This window comes from Argiope bruennichi, chromosome 4, assembly GCF_947563725.1.
Source record: "Argiope bruennichi chromosome 4, qqArgBrue1.1, whole genome shotgun sequence".
NCBI classification, from domain to species: Eukaryota; Metazoa; Arthropoda; class Arachnida; order Araneae; family Araneidae; genus Argiope; species Argiope bruennichi.
This window is the reverse complement of record NC_079154.1, coordinates 70,112,942-70,136,504: the sequence shown is the minus strand read 5'-3', so window position 1 is coordinate 70,136,504 and position 23,563 is coordinate 70,112,942. Positions and strand designations below refer to the sequence as shown.

Sequence of the window (23,563 nt, the reverse complement as noted above, 5' to 3'; positions counted from 1 at the left end):
TTGGTACAGAAATGTTGGGGGTGATTACGTAAGTTATTTCCTACGGGTGGGGCCTGTACCACAACGCTGAAGGCCTCAAGGATTCAACCTCGGTTCCTGCCAATGCTATCACAGCGTCCGGAGAGACAGAATTTTCTGCGCACAATTTCTCAATGTATGGCAAATGCTTTACAGAATCAATATTAAAGACCGTTTTAATAAAAAAAAAATAATAATTCAAGACTTCATTGCGAGTTAATCATGACAAAGTGCAGTAGAAACTTGTGGAAGCATTTCCGGCCTCCTTCAAGAAAGAGGCCAGAAAGCACAACAAAGTGAAGGAAGTGAAGAACAATAATAAATTTATAATGTTGAAAGAAATATAAAGAATCTGAAAGAACGAAAACAATGAACGCAAATTTCGAAACGGTTTAAAGTTAAGAATTAAACTATCTTTAAAATACCCTTCATTACAGTATTGATACCTTATTCATTAATCTTTAGTTGCACCATGAAGAAAAATCATTAATGTCTCTTGTTTCAAAGACTAATTACAGAAGAATGCTATGTCAAGCGCTCCATGATACTTGTGAATTTGATTTATAGATACTACCTATATAAATATGGTTGTGTATTTTAAGCTGAAAGGTATCAAAAATGTTATTGCATTTTTATGCAGTTTAAATCTGATATTTTAAATTGCCCAAAGTTCAGTTGCTAAGATTACTTGGTATAATGTGGATTCTTACCGACAGTAATTTTGAATCTTTTTAAATTTTAATGCAAGTTTGACAAGTTTGTGAAATTCAAGTAAAGTCTTCACCTTTTATAAACTAAGTAGCTTTTGGTTCTTAGTTTCATGGTCTTATTACTTGGCAATGGCCTTGTCTTTTTCTATCTGAAATTTCGTTTTAGTTATTTGTTTTGAATATGTTAGTCACTAAATCACATTGCTGTTTAATTTAATAAATCTACTTGCCTTGGCTCATTTTAATTGCTTCCGTTTTAAATCTAATAGCATATATGGGTTTATATGAGTGAATATGTGAGTGTCATCTTCATACGAGCTAGAAATCAGACATCTGCCCTCTGGTGCTCAGGGGCCTTTACTCTCAGAAGCTCACTGCACAAATTCGGCTTAAATCACTCAATTCTTCAGTTGGCTTGTCTATGACAAGTGCCGTAAGTAACAACAATATATCGCATTATAAAAGGCTTTTAGATAAAAGTTTGTATTTATTTAATTACTCAAGATTATCGTTTTTAATGTCGATTTTTTTTTTTTTGTTATATAATACAAAAAAAATTCAGGATTAAAAATATAGAACTCATCAATCATAACAGAACATTTTTATAAATATTTGCTTAAAGGCTGAAATTTTTTGTTAAGGAATCTTATAAAAGCTTCAAAAAATTAGCACTGTGTTAAAACAGTGAAATTCGCGTGCGACTTTTATTTCGCAAAAGAGCTTAAACTGTCATTTTATTATGCATTATCCTTCCCAGACAAGAACAAAAAAGGCCAAAAAGAAGGGAAATTTCCAGCTTGTCAAGTTAAATCTTTGCTATTTTTGCTTAACACGCAAGGAAATAAAAATTCTTTTGTAAGCTTTAAAAAATTTTCCAGAATATTTTTTCAGAGATAGATAACAAAAAGATATCTTAAATATATTATCTGAAATACTAAACCAAAAGAAAAACGGTAAACAATCCGTTCTGGAGCAAAAGAAAATTGTGTAATGTTTCATTTTTTTAAAAATAACCCTAGAGGCAAAAAGTTAGGATTTATTCTTATTCCTTTGTCAGCGTTAAAGGTATGTTCCTGCTTTGTTTTTATAGTTATTATTTCAAAGATTTTAATAGTTTAATAACTCATTTTAAAAAGTGAAATGTAAATTTCGTAGTAAAATGTAACTTTAAAAAATGAATTAGTTTCAAAATAGGCTTTAAGAAGTTTTCTAACAAAAGTTAAAGATTAAGAACTATAATCACTTCAAAGCTGAACCATAAAGCTTTTGGGGACCGCAGTTACCTGATGGTAAGGTTTCGTCCAAGAGTTCCAGTTTCGAGACTCGATTCCACCGAAGAACCGCCGTGTAAGTGGGCCTGGTGCACGCTAAATCCGTCGGGGTCAAGCGCCCCCCCCCCCCCACTCACACACACTGGTGTGGTGTGGAAGCTTGGAGAGAGGGAGTGCCATGTCAGGAGCCCTCCTCCTCTTTTGACCGTGATTAAAAACTAAGAGGTCCGTCCCAAAATAGACCTAGTGCTGCTTTAAAACGGGACGTTAATGTAACTTTAAAAAAAAACAACCATAAAGCTTTTAATTGATTTAAAGAGCACCTTATCTTTCTGGGGATAATTTTGCATCTGTCTACGCTTTGAAAGACTAATAACATTAAATTTTTATACTTGAAATTTAGAGTTCTGACTTCAAATATAACTGGTGTGCATGTAATAAATTATTTTCGAGCATTTCATAATTTTCTCCTTTTTTTCTATATCCGTTATGACGAATTTATTTAGAATCGGATAATGCACCCGGTACAGTTCTCAGAATGGAAATATTTCAATATATTTCCTTTATAAAAATTTAATTGTTCCGAAGCTTTCATTAAAACTGCTTTAATGTTTGTTTGTTTTCCCATGACCTGTGACTTGATTTGTCAGAGCTCATACTAAGAGCTTGTGGTCAATCGAATTCCGACTGTCCACAAGTTCTCATATACGTCATTTTTCTGGAGCGTCATCCGCACTCTCGCCTTAATGTCGAAGTCTCTATATACATTCCTTGAGAAAAGTAAGACCACCCCAGTAATTACAGATCTTTACCATCCAAATTTAAATACAGCTTGTCGGAACACCCGAACTTGGATTAAAGGACTATCTCCTTCATTATAATGACTATATATTAACGTTGCATTTAGTAGAGTGACATGAAGAGAGTACAGTCTTGAGAATTGAGAATTTTATAATAATTGTGAGTTTTTAGATCTTTCTTGAAGTAAGGATGCCTACTGGCCGTTTAAGGGATAGTGATCAAATGGAGCTATTCTATTGGTTGTAAGTGATGTTGAAGGTGTTGGAGCACGCTGCTGAAAGTAATCGGGTAGTTTGCGATTTTGTTCTCTCTATATCATTTAGATTTCTGCTAATTTTTATAAAACTAGATGACGCTAGAAGTATTCTTATTATAACTTTAATTTAAAGGCTTAAAGAAAGGAGTTAGAAGGGTTAGAGTAGGATATTTCTAGATCCTTTTGGTCTAGTATCAGTATCGTACTTGGGGATTATTTTAATACCTTGTTATCAATGTTATTCAAGTTGTTATAAAATAAGTTGCTAATTTTCTTATGAATTTTTTAAGAAAGGATTAGTCAATAATTTTGCAAATTTCAGCATTGGAAAAGTAATATGGAGCTTTACAGATTCTTTTAATTACTTGACTTCGTAATCTTTACCATCCCACGAACTATGGGGCTTTTATAACTACATCGGTCACAGCATCAGTATTTTAGCGTAAGGCTTCTCGAGCATAAACATGAGAAGCTATTTTTCTCAATATGCAGCTTCTTGCTGATTCGGGGAACTACAATAAAGGTAATGTGGCCAATAAAAGTTCTCATCGTCAATGAAATACGTCTATTTGGGGTGAGAGCTTATAAAGTTGCTCCAAAATTAATGCAAAGTCTGAATTTGCCACCATTCCAGCAGTAAAGTATTGGCAACCCTATTAAAAAAAACCATTTGACAGCAGATAGTTTAAACTTAGTTAAAAGGGAGCGTTACACGATAGAACGTGTCAAAGCAAGATTTGAATTAAATAAAAAAGATTTTTCCTTTAAATTGTTGCATTTTTAGTGAATCGTAAAGTTCACAGGATAGGATTATGTATGGAATAACAGGTAGGGCAAATGGCCTCCACGGCTTTGCTGGTACATACGCACTCTGTTGTCGAAATTTTCCATGATCATTTTGATAAAGGGGGCTGAATTTCGTTGATGCAACATTGAATTTCCTCCTTCAATGCACGCGTGCTTGTGAGCTTGTTGACATAAACTTTTGACTTCAAATACCCTTAAAAAGAAATCCATTGGTGTTAAATAACAGAATATATTCGCAACTTTTCGAATTGTGACCGCCAGACTTATTATTTTTGAAATATTATTCGACAATGAAAACACATTGCTCTATCGTGAACCCTCCATTTTTACCAATTCTAAACTATCAGTTGTCAAATGTTAAAGTTGTCAACACATTATTGCACGACTGGTGGCAAATTCAAATCTTGCGTTAATTTTGGGACATCCCTTACTTGTACCACTAGTAATTGTTTTGTACAGATCACAGTTTCCAGTGTTATTATCCACGAAGGACCAGTCATTCAGCTTTTAACCAGTGCTTCGGCTGGTCGGAATTATTTATATTTACGCGTCGATATTTGTGAACAAAATTTGAAATATTTACAACAAAGATTTTAATTACTATATATTAAATCAGCATCGAATGCCACGTAATGAAAAAGCCAAATACGATTAAATATAAACGCATTTAATATTAGCAGTCAACGAAATTCCCACACACTTAAATTCGGGTTTGTGATTTTTTTATATATTCATTTTTTACTAGAAAAATACTTTCATATAAACTAGCCGTCTTTGGCAACCATCTTGTTCATCCAGATCAGTGATTTTTCGGACTGTAAGTGATTCATACAGGGTGCATCCATTTATTTATTTTTTTAATTCGCCTTGTTATTTGACACTATTAAAAAACATGAATTCAGTTGAATCGGTTTATTGAATATTAAAAAGTGTGCATCTTGCGAAATAAAAATGGTAGTGAAAATCCTACAATATAATTAATGATTGTTAAAAGCAGGCAACAGAACGTTTCCATGGATGTGTTTGAATTCCATTACAACATTTAAAAACATTGCGTCAAATGAATTGTGTAACAAATTGAATTAAAAATATTATTAAAATTAAAAAAAATTTGGGAAAAGAAAACTGATTCAAGAAAAAAAAAATTTTAGTTTTAAGATAATACAAAGGCCCTTTTCTTAAGATAATCGTTTAGGAAGACAGACGATACGAACATCAATTTCCATGAATAAGTCGTAGCGATTACCCATTTGTTGACTCTTAAATCTTCTTTTCTACTCGGTTAAACTGTTTGTTTGAAGCCTTTTCTTTGATTGAATGGACTTCTTAATGACGCGGTGAATACTCTCCAGAACATTTCTGATAATACCTTGCACTTCCGTTAATTAACTAAGCGAAACGTTGAATCCAATCGTGACCTCCGAAAGAACTCTTTCGGAGATTACGATTCAATGCAGTTGTAAAAACGTTCAATGAAGCAATCTGAAATTCATACGATGGTTTGTTTACGTCTGATTGTTGCCATTCAACAATAAATAATAACAGTGATTTGTTAAAAATTTAAAATCTAATAATATCTTACCAAGTTATAGACTACAACAAACTATTTTTCAAAACAGTTGAATGCTACACATTTGTTATTAATTATTTTTAAAGAATCCTATAAAATTAAACTAGCCATTGCGAGTGATAATTTGGAGAAAAATAAAATGCCATTCCTATGGAATGAATATATTACAGTCACCATGATAGATAAAATAAAGTTTATATATATATATATATATAAATAAAAACATAGTTTATAATTAAAAATTAAATTTTTTATTGCCACCATAATTTTTATGCAAAATTTGAAGAATATTTATTAAGAACTTATATTATCAAAACGCACAAGTTATGATTTTTTATATATATAAAAAGATGTCTGGAATGTAAAACCTGTTCATAGACGATCACAAAAAGCGAAGTGTTTAATAAATATAGTGAATGTAATGATGCGATTTCCTAAATTCGTTCATTGATTTGTGCTGCCATCTACATTTCAAATAGTGAATTCCAACCAAATAACCAATTTAGAGTAATTTTTTATATTTTGAGAAAGGACAAAGCATTTATTCTTCGATATTAATAATAAATTACAAAATTTCCCGAATATACAAAAATTAAATTGTTTTGGCTCATACAGCTCTAAAAAATGTAATTTTAAACAGTCAACTCTTTATAAGAATTATGTTTTATTAAATTAATAATTCGCACGTTTTCTCAAATAGTATGCGCATTTTTATATAAATTAAGATTAAACTCCTAAATATAAAATTATGTTGCAAGAAGATATATGCTCACATAATCTATCCTCTTCTAAAATGAATCTATTAGTTTTAAGGTTTTTATAAAACTTTTTAAAAAAATTTCTGAAAATAAAGTTTAGAGAATATTTTTAATCCTTTTCAGCAATTGTAATTCTGTTTGTATCAGTTCAGGTGGATTTCTTAGCACTTGAATGTGATTAAAAAGATTCGACAGCAAAATTAACATGTTATGATGTTGTAAATTATATGTTATTCCTAATCAAAATAATAATTTTACTGGCCCGAAGATTAATCTTCAAATAATTCCTAAGAAATATAGAGTTTCTTTCATTCACTCTCTGAAATTTTATATATTTTGTACTTACTCTATATTATTGCATGATACCCAGAATTTCAGAAGGTAAGGAGCGGATAAGAAAACTTTCCGGTTTAAATATTTAGTTAATTTTGGAGAAATAAAGCATTTTATTAAATCAAATTTTATTAAATTGTTGCATTAAATAAAATAATAAATTTATCAATACATAAATTAAATAATTATAAAATCAAGATTTAGTAAAGAAGTTTATGGAAAATTTCTATTAATGAATAAAAATATTTACATTCAGCTCAATGAAATGATGCTTCATAGCTTAAAAATGAAATTGTCTTCAAAGTTAGATTACCTAATAGAGAAAGTAATCAGCTGTTTAGGGTTCTGAGATATTTTTTGTGATATTTTCAAGGTAATTCATTTTATACTCCCATTTGTTTGAAAGGCAATGTGCTCGAAGTTATTCAAATTAAAACCGTTTCTCTTTAATATTAAACATTCTTTGGGTTTTTTTGCTTTTTGCTTGCAAATTATTATAAATAGTTCGCAGATTTTACTTTCCCCATTTATTTAATCGACAGCAAATCAACATCCTAAGAAGCTTTGCATTGCAAGATTTAGATTGTACTAGGAAAAGATTTGCAAGTTTCTTCCTATGTTATTTGAAATTATTATAAAATTCCAGTCTCTTACATGCGATATACAGAAATTAACTCTCTTGAAGGCTATTATTGGTTAAATATTTGTAATTTCAATTTTTCATAGTACTTTATTCTTGCTTTTAAAAGTTTGAAGGGTAAAGGAAGAAGGATACATTTAAAAAACTTAAAATCCCTACGGACTCTTACAAATCTTAATCCGGCACTGATTGTCCAAGCTTAACAAATAGCAGTGCTGGATTTCCGATTAGGCCTAAGAGAGGTCACAAGGAAGTGAACTATTTTTCTTGTTGACAATTAAATTGGTAAAAATTGCTAAATTATGAATTACAAAATATTAGGATAAATAAACATTTTATCATAATTGGTGAAATTCTTATACATTTCATTACATTTATATAGTTATTAAATTATTTATAAACACCGAATATCTATTTCACAATATTGTGTAGAACATAAACTGCCAGATTGTCTGGAGTCATAATGGATAAGAAACAAAAATAAATACATTTTCACAAATTTAATAAAATAAAAAAGTGATCCATGACAAACTATTTACTTGTTGAAAATAAGTGACATGTGAAGTTAAATTGACCAGTTTATTAAAATAGGACCATCATAACATACCTCGCTAGTGCCCTAAAATACGTCAGTTCGCCACTGTCAAATAATATGGATAAAATATGGCATTTTCTATCGCATCGATACCTTTTACATGACCGAAAAAAGATAAAATATCCATCTGTTAGGATAATTTTAGGATCATATGAATGCCGAAATATCTTTGAAGATTCTGCTAGTAATCTTATCCGACTTAGTTAAAATACAGAAATTATGTTTATGAAATTATTATTACACATTCATTTACTTTGGAATGTATTACTATTTGCAACACATTTGGTCTGCTCGTCTAGACGGACTGTTGACCTGTTAAGAATTTCTCAGATCTAACCGACTCAAATTAATGAAAATTGTAGTAGAAAATCTCATGCTCGTTGGCACAATGCTTTAAAAAAAGTTTTAATTATTATTTGCACTGTGAAATTGTCATCTAAACCAATGCAATAGCACTGTGAAAATGGGGAGGTTTTCGTTTCTTTCTTATTTTTTCGAATCAATTCTCCAATCAATCTATAACTGACTGAACTGCTTTGCGCAAACTGTTATTAATTACCTAAAAAATATGAAATGCTGCCTTATCGTTTATAAACGTTGAATTTATATTTTTAGATTTAATGCTCTGAAAGAAAAATATACACCAAGGGATTTGCATATTTCCCTGCATTTCACGAAAAATCACTAGACTATATATATATATATATATATATATATATATATATATATATATATATATATATATATATATATATATATATATATATATAAGTAATCAATTCATTTTCATCTGATAAATTTTGACAAGTTCTCCCTCAAATCTAAGAAATCAATAAGAAAATAAATGAAAATTGATTCTCAGTTAATAAATAAAAATCCAGTCGCAAATAGTCATCTAATAATATTTCGTTACAACGTTTTAGAATGAGATAATCTTTGCTTATAATAGTCAAGAATCTGGAGAAAGAAATTATCTTATTAATCTGAAATGTAATTGTTTTCTACTTTCAGAACATGGCATCAAGGATAATGTTACAAAAACAAAACAAGCATAAAATTACGGAACTTGAATTTCGATCATTAAGGAAAACAAAGTAATGTGAGGAAATAATTCTATATAATATTGTAAAAATTATACATTTTATAAATTTTAAATATTGTAAACAATATTGCCCATTATAATTTTTAGAACATTAATATACTACTAGGTTTAGAATCTTTCCGTCTCAAACCGAGCCGTTATCATTAAGCCGCCACAGCCCATATCAATCTTGTTGGAATCAAACGCCATCTTCTTGTGGGGTAGGGATATCTGAATGGAAGGTATCGCCTTCGTGCTTTGCTTTTCTTATCTGACCCCAATTCAAAGATATGAAATTCTTTTCAAAACAATCCTGGTGCTGTTCCCAAGAGAATTGTTGCGATAAGTAAATCAAATTTATCATGTTCCTCTGATATATTTTTCGATCTAAACATGGTCAAGCAACTAGCTCGTAAACAGTCGGAATATGACTGCACTAGATTGTTATCGTTTAGTTTAATATTTGTGTGTGTTTTTTTTTTTGTTTTTTTTTTTGCACTTACATTTTAATTAAAAATTTAAATTGTTTACCTTTCACAAAGATTAAATTATAGAAGCAGGTTGATGAATATGAACAATCTGAACATCTTTCGATTGACACTAACAAAGACGCAATTTAAATTAAGAAAAAAAATATTTATATAATTTGTTTTTATATAATTTATTTATTTTCAAAAACTTTTGGAAAATAATTCCTTTTAAAATAGAAAAAGTGGCATTAAAAATCATATCTGTCTAATTAAAGAAATTAGCTTCACAAATTAAACCATTAATTTTTTTTAAGCATAATCAAACAAAAAAATATTTTCAAATTTGCAATATGCACAATGTTTGAACTAAATTGGATATTTCATGCATTATTTCATTTTTTTAATCTACTTTTATTTCTTCTCATATGATAGATCAGAGGTGCGCATACATAAAATGGGATCCAGGGCAAATACTTAAATACTCTTTTTCTTTTTTCTAACTTCAATACACATATCTTCCATTCGTACTAAAACTTTATGCTACGGAGTAATAAGATTAAAATTATAATCAATTCCAAATTATAATTTATTTAGCATTTTTCAATTAATATGATCCAGTCATCTTTAGTGACTAGCTGATTTATAAATCCAGTTTTTCTATTTCCTATTGTCAATTAAAACTGATAAGATATTAATCGTAATTAGCAACCAAAAAATAAATTAGAAAATATGAAAAAAAAAAATGTTTTTTATTTGAATTAAAATTGTATAAACAAAATAAACAGCCTGTTTTACAAAAATGAAATTCTTAATTTAGATCCTCACAATTATGTCACACAAATGTAAAAATGTGCAGAAAGACTTGATAAAAAATATGCATCATTAAAACTATTATTTTAATCAAACATGAATTTAATTTGCGACAATCGTATAAGACTAATCTAATTATAACGCACAAATTGAATCAAAATATATAACTGAATAACTGATTGATTGCTACAAACAATTTTGTACTGATATTAAGCATAGTTATCATTTATGAAATATACAACCAAATGTATAAAAAAAAAATCAAGACATTCATCATGCCGATTAACGTTTTGAATATTTATTAATTCTTTAATTAAAAGAAAGACGAACACCTAATCCGAAATACTGTATAAAAATAATGTTTTAAATTTGATTAGTCTATCTTTATTTTATATTAGTCACCTCAAATGACCAGTTGATTCGCCGGGAATATTGGTTATATTTTATATCAGATAAATTATTTTTAATAACTTCGTATTCATGACTCCACCAAATTGCCTGACATTAAAGCTACGTTATTTTAATTCTCTTATTAAATTCTATTTATTGTGTACTTGAACCTTTCTAATGCAGATAGTCCCATAACATCATAGCTATATTAAACACGTAACTATTTTGTTCATTTACCTTCCAAATTTCACGATATCATAATTCCTTTTTTATTATTATTATTATTTCTCTTGTAAACTACACAGATAATAAACAGAATCCTTCTTTGGTTTTCAACAATGGAAGAAAATCACGCAATTAATTATTTAATGAAACAAGGAAAAACGTTTGAATTTCAGGACAAAAAAAAGTAATCTATTATAGGAAATAAGGAAAAATATTTTAAAAATTCCCAAAATTCAGAAAAACTTCGCAAGACTTAAAATGGTATCATTAAAAAGACTATTTTTAATTGAGATGGTGTAAAATTCATTTTTGTGGAGAAATATTTTTGAATGTTATCTTGAGAAAACACCAAAATTCAACTTAATTCTTAGTTGAATTTCTAATTATAATTTGCAGTAAAAAAAATCGCTCCAAGGCGCACATTCCCACCCTCCAAGGATACATATGTCAAATTGGGTAGGTGTAGGTCAAAAGATTTAGCCTGTTGAACACCAATATACACATATTCATTAGTAGTAGTATAGATAGAGATCTTAAATATGCTCTAAATTATAACGCAAACTGTAATATTCACCCAAAAAAAGCATTTAAAATCTTGAGACTCACGTGAGCATAAATCAAATTATACAAACAATGAAAAATATTATAATAAAAACAAAAATATTTTGGAAATTTTAGTAAAATTAGAGAAAAAATAGTTTTGAAGTAAACCAGATGTCATAGAGAAACTCTTCTTTAAAATTTTAAAGTAATATAAAAATGGTTTTTTATGCAATTATATGCTTCGAAGTTATTTAATAACTTCGTTTTCTTTTTTTAAGTAAAACGATAATATTTCTATCTAATTAATTGTTGAAAAACCCATTTTTATACACTAGAAGCACCTACCAGCAACATTCTAGGTGCAAAATTTTCTTCTACTCAGGGCTTTTCTCCATTTAAAATCACTTGCTTGACAGATATTCATTTGAATACCAGTTCCTATAACTTCTCAATCTGATTATCAAATAGGGTCTTCTGAAAGTCTCAGAAATTTACCTATAGCTTGTTTCAAATCTAGACGGTTTCAGTCGGTTGTCACATAGCGCAATTTGCAGATAAAGTGTCAGCTTATAAACTTATCAAGGTGAATAACATCATAATACTCAAGATGTACTGATATATAATTTATCATATGATTATAATAAAATTCACAAGGAAAAAACCTGCATAATGTATGAAATATGAAATAAATTCATTAGAAAAATGTGATATATGTAACATTTTTTAGCCATTAAAATCTTGATAATTATAATAATTTTATTTATCAAGTGATTAGAAATCGCATTCAAAATCTACTTATTGCGCATAAATGAATAATAAATTAATAGCTACAGATATTTGAACTCTTAAAATAAGGAAAATTGACATTTTGTTTAATAAAATGAACATTTTAAATAACTTCAGAAATTATAACGTTCTTCGGAATAAACCATGTAGACTTAATATCATATAAGATATCTATTCCTTAAAAGAAAATCTAGTTTATGCTTAAAATTTCATATGCAAAAAGAGAAAGGAAAATCAAATATCCGTAAATTCTAAAGCCACTTGCTGGCTTATCGTAATTTATGCAATATTGTAAAATGAAAATCTTAATTAAAACAGCTATTTAAAATATAATAATCCTTTCTAACAGAAGATTAAAAAAAAGTATTTAAAGATTGTAAGGACTGAAAAAACAACTAGTGCAAATTATTTTTAAAGATATGTTGAAATTATGGCAAAACTGCAGGTTAACTAAACTTATTAGTGGATATTAATAAAATTTTAAAAGATAATTTTTGGTATTTTAATATTTGCTTTTAGTAAATAAAACTTTAAAAAAAATCAATACCTTTTAACAAAACAGATTTAAATTCGTGGAAATCGCTTCGAGATTCACATATTCATACTCTAGAATAGATTTAAATCAAATATAAGCAAAATAGTATGTCCTGTAACGCGTAAATGGACGAGATAATAAACAAGCACTTCGCTTTTAAAAGCAGTACGGATAATTTCAAAATGATATTAAATATTGGAGGCATTTTCATCGAAAATCCTCATAAGGATATATATATATATATCAAAAACTAAAGTTAAAATTTCCCAAAAATGTTTCAGTAAATTTGATACATTATTAGTTTAAAGTTGGAACTTAAATTTAAAAAATATAGAACACTTATTTACATGAAACAGCTATTCGAATTATAAAGCAGAAAGCAAGTATTTTAATTCCATTCATCCAAACTATAAAAAAAAATTAGGTAGATTTAATGGATACGTTATTTGATCAGCTGGAAAAAAAATCACAAATATGAACAATAATAAAAAAAATGCATTACCTTCTTATCTATAAAAATTCTAAATACTGATAACTGATGTACTCCTTTTACCATTTTTTTTGTTTTTTGTTTTTTTATACTTTTTGTAAATAGAAATAAATTTTAATCGTAATTTCACAAACTTCAGAAGAAAAGTATATCCTAGTATGAATATGAAGGCAATGACATCTTGTTTCCATTCATCCATATAAGTTCCCGAGACAACCTATGGAATTAACCGATATTACCGTCTTCCCTTTTCTGAAAAGATCCGAGAATGGACAAATAATCCATTAAAAAACAAATATTTGAGGACCATAAAATCTCTACTTTACAGAAAACAAATCTTATTTCGTCTACTTATTTACAAATAACAATAACTTATATACAATAACATGAAACAATCTTATTTCTATTAATCTTATTTACAATTATACATTTTAATCCTCAAATAAAAATTGTAAAAAAAAAACTGCATCTAATTTCTCTTATATTTCTGTGAAAACCTTTTAAATTTTAAGAGGTTTTTAAAAAACGTATTTTTCTCATCTCCTCAACTTTTCTAATGGGCTAATAATGGCCCTCATGACATTTGCTTTTGGTGTCCCCCCCCCCTTTAGCAGTAAAACATAGTTTTTGTTTCTGTTTCTAATCAATGTTTGATTTAATTAATATTTTGGACGGAGGGAACTTTTTCCACGTCCAATTTATGAAAACTGCCAATGATTATATCTATTCATGAGCAATTCTTCTAGATCAGGTTAACAGTTCCATTAATTTAAACCATTCAATTGTTCTACAGTCTAAACAACTTTCAGCAAACAAGAAAATGATTATTCAAATTTTACCATCAAAGTGTTTTGATAAAATTATAATACCAAGTTTAAAAATAATTTTCTCTCTGAGGATATAAAAGCTACTTACTTTAAAACACAGTAGGCTCCATAACTCTTTTGTTAAAATATCTAATTAGTATATATGAATGTAAACATTTATTCAACAACTGTAACATGGTACATTTTCCACCTCTATATTGCTGCAACATAAGTTGCCAAATATCTAGAAGAATTGATGTTACGAAATCAGTCCTATTCAGACGATGGTCCAAATTCGGCAACTCTTCCTTATTTCTGATTCTTTGTGAACTCCAATTTTTGGTGACATACCTGAAGTGTGTTGGGCAATTTTAGTTTTGGAATCGATTGCGTATCTTACAGAAAAAAAAGAAATGCGACAACAAGCTCAGCTTGTCAATATGTAGTTATGTGCAAAATGGTTTCATTGTTTCAATTAACAGACAGTCCTCAGTTATTTTTTGTCTTCCTGATAGATGGAACCCGAATAACAGGAACTCAGTATCAATCATTTATTGTATAATACTATCAAAAAGATTTGATGCTATTGAAATTTTTAGCAAATATATAAAAAATAATTCAAAATATTAAAAAAAAAAAAAAGATTATCTGAAAAGTTACATTGAACTGCAGTGTTTTTTAACAATCATCGCATGCTCTTCAGATTGTTAATACTCCAAATTCCATCCATTTTCATAAAATTATTAGTCGAGCATTTAAAAACAGTAGCAATCAAAAATACATAAATTTGATTACTAAATATTCATACTTTCCTTAATTTTTTTTATCATTTTTAATGAAAAGGTCAATGAATATTTTATTCTATTTCAAAACGCAAGATATTAAACAGGTAAAAAAGTTTACACGAGGCGTACAGTTACACTGCAACCACCTGAATTTGCTCATTTCTGTTCCTAAACACGTCAACATCGCGCAGTTGGCACTTGTAAATTGTAATTGTGACTACGTGTATTGTAGCACTCTGTTGTGTTTAGGTTATTAGTGTAGAGTTTAATTTTCTAACTTTTAAAAATGGTTAACAGTCAACGAATGCGCATTGCTAATGAAAAGGCAAGCAAAAACGTTACTCAACGAGGGAATGTCCCTAAAACATCCGTAAGTACTAATTAACAAAATTGGGTAATGCAACATACGTGTCTAAGCAATCTTCAAATTATTTTCTTCTAGCATTAAATATGTTTTCTAATTAAGAAAATTTCTAATTACATGTTGTTTAATCTTCTAATTAAACTTTTATTTATTAATTTTGCTGATTAGAAAGATTTGTGTTCCTCGAAAATATATTTGCCATCTGACAGCGTGGAATTATGTTTATAAAATCCCATTTCCATTCTTGGATTCAATACAAGTAACGAAGATAAATGTGATATCAGAATGATTATTAATTAGAAATTACTCGAAATTTCTTTCGACATATGGTAAAATTAATGTTTATTTGCTTATCTTTTGCCTGCGTATCAACAAAATATCGAGATATAATACCAAAACATTGCGATTCTGTCCATTTAAATTAGCATATGTTGGATATGAAATATATAGGTTTTAGTAAATACTTCAAAAGAATTTGAAAGAAATTCGACTACTTTAAATGAATAACATTAAAATTTAGGAAATATTTTAAAAATTCGAAAATAATTTTATGTATTTAAGTGTGAACTTCAAACATAATGGAAATATTTTTTATTCCTTCCATTTTTATTATTGTAAGACGGATCTTATCCAATGTAAGCTGCATGGGAGATACGAGTGAATGCTTGTTAGAAAAAAAATTCTCAATTGCTTGAAATATTTAATTTTTTTGATATTCAATATATATAAGGTATTTGGCTTCTTTGAATTTATAAGTAGTTTTTAAAATTCATTTATCAATCATCAAAATGTTTCTATTAAGTCAAAATATGCAAATTAATATCTTGGATTTAAATCTCTATGAAATAAATATTAGACATGGAAACTCAAATCGGGTAGGATTCTTAAAATTAACTTATTTCTTTCAAAATGTCTTACAAATTGTAAAGCCGCAAGATCCATTACATGTAACATTTTTAAATGTCTCTGAAAAAAGTAAGCATGAAAGCAGTTTAGTAAATAGTTTCTATATAAATCGTATTAAAATTTTAATGACTAGTAGTGTTTTATAGTAAAGTGTCTATTTTGTTATTTTCAATGATAAAAGTAATGTTTTTATCTTTGTTAGATTCAAAATAAAATTTCTACATTCCTTCTTTTTTTAGTCATTTTAATATTTACAAGTGTTAAAAAAATCTAAATTTGAGCAGATAAATTCAATTATTATTTAGAAGTTAATGTTGCTGAAGGCTGTTAAATTCTCAACTGTAAGAAGCAAGCTTAATTGCTAATGGGGGAGAAAAAAACTTAATTTTAGTAGTGCCTGCTTTTTTATTGAGAATTTATTTTTAATATCTTATTTTTGCATCTTTGTGGGCTGTAATCACTTTTAAAGTATTTAGAAAATTTCTACTTTTCACAAAAGGATTTAATCGACTCTTGCATAGCCGTGTTTCAAAACTGTATTGGCGAATGATTTAAATTTAAAAATAATTGGTACAGTACCAAAATGAAAGGCAGTCAAAAATTATATGTGCTCTGGTGGCTAAATGTGAAAATAAAGAAAAATTCTTTTTTGGTTATTTTTTATTTAAATAAAAAGAAGGCAAAATGGTGAGAATATAAAATAAACACAAAAAGCATATATATGTATGTATGTATAGCATATTAAGATAAGCCGGTAATTCTACACTTGTGTAATATGAAAAAATAAATTCTTGTTAAAAATTTTACTAAAATTTTTTTCACCCTTTTTTTAGGTTCCTGTAGGATATACAACTCAAAATTAAAAACTAACAATTATTTCACAAATCAAATCAAACAGCTTCTAGTACAACTGTTTGGCTTGTTTGTAGTTGCCCAGCAAGTTCTGAAATATCAATTATGGAGCATAATCATAAATTCAAGTTATGTACTATGTAAATTTTATTAAAACTGTTAATAAAATGCTATTTTGAACATCATAATACATTTCATACAGGTCACAGGAGTTCTCATTTTTAGCAGGCCAAACATTGTAACTGGGTCACGAGGTATCTCATTTTCATGTTTTTTGCATCTGAATACATGCATAACCAATCAGAGGCAAATATTTTTGTTATATTACTAGGATAATGAAGCATGTATTCTTATGGCAAATAATTAGCAAAATAACAATGTCTGCCAAGCATATGGAAACAATCGGTCAGTAGCTAGTACATCAGTAGATCTGTGCCGATCGTTTACCCTACCTTATGAAGGTTTTTATTCTACGTTTTGTTATTTCAAAGTTCGTGTTCTAATTTGCAAGGAAACAGCTTTTTAAAATGTATAAAATCTTATATAATAAATAGCTGTATAAAATATATAGTAATATTTAAGAATACTTTATGTAAGTATAATACCAAATGCAGATTAAAAATGTGCATATGCATCCTATTGTTTGCCTAGCATGCTTCTAGAATGTTGAAAAGTATACAAATCCTGGGAGTGTGCTGCATGTATTGTGTTAATACTTGAATTTTTCAATAAACCATATTCTCATTATGCATTATAGTCTCATCTCTTCTATTTGAAAATCTGTAAAAATGCTATTTGCTGACAATCAAAAAAAGTAAAGACTAAACAACTGTTTTCCAATGTATGTTCTGCAAAAAGCTTTATAAGTAAATTTGAATTACTTTTGTTTTTCTGATAGATGTAATGATTTTATTTTGCTTGTTTGTGACTTCTCTTGCTTCTTCTAACATCCTATTATTTTACAGAAAGCTCAAGATGAAAAGTATGCAGTTGGACCATGGCTGCTAGGATTGTTCATCTTTGTTGTCTGTGGATCTGGTAAGTATTAATATAGTTTAATGTATTGAAGCATATAATAGAATTTAATATTTAATTTCTTCTGTATGATTCTGTTTATAATAATCTTACTGTAGCTTGATGGCAGTCTTTTATATGGTCTAGTATATATTAATTCTATCAATATCCAAATCTTCTTGTTGTGGAAAAGGATGTTGGTTGCTGATTTCATTATCTGATCTTGATTTAAGATTGAGATCAATCTCAAAGTAGACTTCATGTAGTGTTAAAGCAATATTAATTCTAATACTATTAATATTATAAAATTCCACGCACACTATCTTCCTCAATTCCTCGCAATATTCTAATTTTAACATATATCTATATTATATGGTTAAGTACTTCCTAGTGTAATGAAAACTGAATATCCAATTTAAATACTTTATTTTCAAACAATTAAAACTAGAATTTGATATAGATGTATATCTTGATTACAAGATTACATTTCGGATTTCATTAATCCAAGTTAGTAGATTTCTGATTTATCTTGTTTATAAGTTGATTGAAAAATGGTCAACCCATTGATGAATCCTATCTATCTAGCTTTACATTTTTATTTTTAGTAGCATTTACATGTATATGGAATGAAAAACTTCCAGTAGATTTTGTCCAAAATGTGGCAAAAAATCTGTTGGGTGTTAAGAAATTTCAAATTTCATCTATTTAGTTCAATGTATTTTTGTTCCAATTGATATGTATAGTTAAAATTTGTTCTTCAGGTTCAAGGATGTTTAAAACATAGCAGCAAATTTTATTTTTTATTAACATTTCTTTCAAAAGATAGAATTAAACTTAACTATGCCAAAGAAATTTTAGAGGATATTTTTGTTAGAATAAGAAATTCAACATTTCATAACTGTAAATGATCGTAAAGAATGTGCTTGAGTAAATATTTGTTTCATTAAAAACAGCTGCATAAATATTCTTTGTGAAATATAACTATTTCATGTGCGGTGGATCGTAAATGTCTTTTTAAACAGCTGCACATTTAACCTTGTGGATTGGAAGTATACAAGCAAATTTTGTTAAGACTGCTTTTTTTTTTTTTTTTTTTTTTTCCCCTTCACTGCGAAATGAGGGCAAACATGAATTTTTATGCATGATCTGTTTCCTCACCCCCCCCCCCTACTTTAATCATTAGACTTTTATGCTAATACCTTTTTCTTTGCCAGAAATGTTAGAAAAACTTTGCATAATGTATATAGTATTGACTTGTATATAGAGACATGACTTCTATTTAAGTTAAATAATGGCCAAAGTTAATGAAAGGATCTAATTTATAATAGATAATCCTAATAAAACAAATTTGAAATTCTTATTTTGTTCTATTTGTATGTAACTTAACTACAGCCATAACTATTCATTTTAATTATATATGCAAATTATCAATTTTTGAGTTTAATTTTTATCATATTCCTTTTATTTATTTTTTAATTAAAAGAACAGAACAATAATTTTCAGTTCTATTTTAATAGAATGGGGTTAATGACTTTGTTAATTTGACCTAGTTTTGAAACTTATTGTTACTATTTCTTTGTTCAAATCCTTCAAATGTTCACTGCGTTTACAACCTTAATGCATGTTACATGCACCAAACATCTACTTAACATTTTGATGTGAAAAAATGCATCATATATAAATTTTGTCCCTTATCATTCATAACTAAGGTCGGTTCCAAAATAGATTTTTCAAGTAACTTCAGCGGAAAACTAATGCTTAAGAAGATAGAAGTCTTGTGAAATTTTTTTAAAATCGAGCACTTTAAACATTATGAAGATGCTTTTTAACAGGCTTGAATATATCTGAAGCAAGAAAATAGTATGCAGTATTATTTTATTATAGATTAATATATTATCACAATTTTATTTTTATTTTTTAATTTCAATACATGAAAACTTAAATAAAGGTTGAAATTTTTATAGTGAAACAGTTAATTTACAATTCATATTTAGATATAGAAGTAAGAATACTAATTTTCTTTTCATTAAGTTTCTTATTCTATTTTATGAATAAAAGTATAGAGTATATTTTTGTTCGTTTATGAGCATTTTAATATTTTAGTTTTCAGTGAAGGAAATATACATTTTTTTTTTTTTTTTTAATCTTTAAATTTGTAGATCTTTTTAAAGTTTTATTTTGCTTAAAATGTTTTTTACTTTTTAGCTGTGTTCCAGTTGATACAGAGTATCAGATTTGGATGAAGAAATAAAACAAAATTTATATTCCAGAAAAATGGACCAGAAGCCTTTATACAAATATTTACTTATTTCTAAACACAACACTTTAAATAAAATTTTGTTTTGTAACTTGTTTTTTTTTTATCTTGAATATTTTATTTTCTGTATTTTAAGATATTAAAATGAATGGTTCCAAAAGTATTGCTATAAATTTTTAATCCTAAATTGAATTCATTTTTTTTATTGCTATTCACTGAATAAATGGGTCTTATCACTTTTAGAATTTTACTGGAAATTCCATTTTTTAGACACAAAAATGTAATTAGTCAAAATCAACATTATGAAATATTGACAACATGTAGTTTGAATTGTGTATGTCAGAATGAATGCATTTGTTAAGGTTATTGGGAAACTTAACATACTAATTTTTACTGAAGCATTTATCGTTGACTTCTTTCATTGTACAAAGAACCATTTTTCCTTCCTGAATAAAAGATTTTTTATGCTGTATGGAAGTTTGATTGTGAATTAGTTAATATTTATAGGCTTTTATAGATTTTTTTCACTTTATACTAATAAAATAAGTAGCATTCCATAGATAATCCTTTGGCTTATTTCTTGTTGAATAATGAAGTTGCAAATTAACTGGGACACCTAATTTTGGCAGTAATAATTAAATGAATGTCTTGGAACTATTGAAAACAGATTCATGAAAATATTGTAAAAGGGAGAGTCTTGACTAATTGAATTATCATTGTTAACAGTAATATTCATAATTAAGAAATTCTCAGGACATTTAATCCTCTACTATTGCTGGTATGTATTAAATTATTGAAAGTGATATTCTATTGTGTAAGTTTTATTATGAATGTGCATAAATTGAATATATGTTGCCTGATATTTAATTTTTATGAATTTTATGTGTTGTGGCTTTGCAACTTATGGTTTCATTGCAACCATACTCAAATGTAATTGAGCTTTTTCTGCTATTGTTCGCCATTCCACACTTAAATCTGTCGGCTTTTTTGCAATTACAAAGAATTAACTTATAGCATTTCTCAAGAGAAAGTTCCATACAATTTTTTCAAGATAAACTTATATCAGAAGTAATATTCATTATTCTTCTCATTTTCGAATTTGATGTTTGTACTCATTTTAATAGTTTCAAATTTTTTTCAATGTTTAAAATTTTAAATGAGAACGAGAATTTTTTTATAACATACAGAGTGCCCCAAACTGTAGAATAAGTGAACACAAAGAACAATTTTTCTTGAAATTTTACACTTAGACAGTTGCATTAAATAAGGTATGCAATTTTATGAATGCATTAAATTCTGTAGAAGCTGATTCTAAAGAGCTTAAAAAAAAATTTCTTTTTATACAGTTTTTTATAGTCTAAGTGCCAAATCATGAAATATTTTTCATACTCTTTCATGTACTCACACAAGTTTTAACTTCTGTCTATAAAATTTGCAATTATATTAAAAGGAAATTACTATATTACTATAGATTATAAAAGGGCTGATTTAAAAAATGTTTAACTCATAATGCAATCCGAGAAAAGGTCAATAATTGATGTAATAATTGAAGCTTTTATGAAATTAATTCTTGCATCTTTGACACCTTTACATAATTGCATTGTTTCTAACAATACTTGTATATAAACTATCATTTTAACCTCTAAGTTTAGCCTTAAGCTAAAAATCGAACCATTTATCATTTGTGGCATCAAGATAAGATTTCTCGAATTCAAAATCGAATTTTAAAAATCGTTCTGTGTACGATTTATCTTAATATACAAAAGAACATAAGTGATCCCATGAATAAAATTGAAGTTTTAAATCTGGTGATCCAGGAAGAAATTCCTTTTAAGCCAATCCAATTATGAAATCCTGCATTTAACCATCATTTGACAGATGTGTGCAAGGGCAGATTAAGCAATGTTGGGGATCCCTGAAAGAATCGCTTATGAACTTCTCTGATGTGATTTTTTAAATTATGAATTAAAATATGCGAGATTAACTATTTTTATTAACAATAATTTTCTTTTATAAGTGCACTTTTTTTTTGTTACCTAAATTATTAGTTTAATATGCTTTGAAGTCAGTGGATGAATTTATAAAATTTATACCTGTAATTCGTATGCACAAATACTTACATTAAGTAATATTCGTGCTAAAAAAAGAAAGGATTTTTGCCTTGCAAAATTATTTTAATTATCGAATGAATAAATACAGTGAAATCTTGTTAATAAGTAAAATTCGTTCCTGAATTTTATTCTTAGTGCGAAACATCAGTTAAGCAAAAAAAAAAAAATTTCTCCATAGGAGTAAATGAAAAAATACTCTTATAAATTTATTATTTACAATGCTTTTTCACAAAAAAAAAATGTTTAAAGACATTCGAAAAGCTTTGAAGAGGATACACAGCATTACTGCCCGATTAGGGTAATACTATTAATTGCACTATGCAATTATTTCAAATGCTTTAATCGTCTTCATATATATTGCATTATGCAATTATTTCCAATGCTTCCATCATATCCCTTATTTTATTGAAACGTTGTTACTCTTCTAATACTATTATTTCCCCTCTCCAGACATTTAGTGATGACTCGGAGTACAGTTTCATAAGCTCTTCGGTAGTTCTGGGTATAATCTTTGAATGACTATGTTGCTATACACTTCTAACCCATAATCTTAGCCAGGTCGTTTAATTAGGCTTCACAGATACTTGCTCAAGCACCTCGGTGTCGTAGCCGACAACGCTAACCGGAAACAGCTTTTTTCGTGTAGAAATTAGGATTCTTTTCAAGCAAATGCTTTACACAGGCTCATATCCAAGATACTGCCCAATCCTACATATGATGTCTCGCAGCCACTCGTTCTGCGAAACATCACTCTTTAAGAGGGCAATTTTTTTACATTTCATTTTCCTCGTTATTAGAAATACTCATTAAGCGAGGTTTGATTCTATTACATTCAGCAAGTTAATAAGATAAAAATAATGATTCAAATACTGGAAAACGACAAAGAAAGAATGATAAGAATTCAATCTTCGTAACAATATAATTGATGTTTCTTGCCCCCCCCCCTTCCCTTCCCTTTTTTTTAAAGAGCCACAATCTATTATAAATCCTTTTACTTCTTCCCTTTTTTTAACCATTTAGAGCAGATATGGACAAAAGGAGCGTGTTTAGAAAAAGTAATCCATAATGTACCTTAAAATAAAAGAAACTATGAGTAAATTCGGATCAGTCAGGAATTTGCTCAGATTTTTATCAAAAAGACAGTGAAACTATATTACTTTGTTCAACTATTTATGATAAGTCGATTATTTTCAGATATCTAAAATATTGACTTTTGGAAGGTCTTGTAGTGATCGTAGCGCCATCTTTAATCATGTCATTCTAAAGCGCTACCTATCTACTTTCCCTAATACAATCTATGTATATACTTCTCCCGGGGAATCCCCGTTCTGTGTATACGTGCGCTAAGCAGCGATGTTCCGATAGTTGATAGTGTAATA

The 23,563-nt window shown here is 28.1% G+C and overlaps 1 protein-coding gene and 1 long non-coding RNA gene across 2 annotated transcripts in view; one reads left to right on the top strand and one right to left on the bottom strand.

Annotated features, from left to right (window-relative positions):
• The window catches only part of LOC129966938 (uncharacterized), a 91,084-nt gene extending 76,980 nt beyond the window's left edge, over window positions 1-14,104 (bottom strand). The window contains exon 1 of the long non-coding RNA XR_008784318.1: window positions 14,005-14,104. This is a non-coding gene — a long non-coding RNA (uncharacterized LOC129966938). The remainder of the gene's footprint in view (window positions 1-14,004) is intronic.
• Window positions 14,105-14,843: 739 nt separating this feature from the next.
• LOC129966821 (stress-associated endoplasmic reticulum protein 2-like) lies at window positions 14,844-20,089 on the top strand. The gene is made up of 3 exons (XM_056081399.1): window positions 14,844-15,050; window positions 17,768-17,840; window positions 20,022-20,089. The coding sequence occupies exons 1-3, from the start codon at window positions 14,967-14,969 to the stop codon at window positions 20,057-20,059; spliced, it is 195 nt and encodes a 64-aa protein (XP_055937374.1). The 5' UTR covers window positions 14,844-14,966; the 3' UTR covers window positions 20,060-20,089.
• Window positions 20,090-23,563: the final 3,474 nt, after the last annotated feature.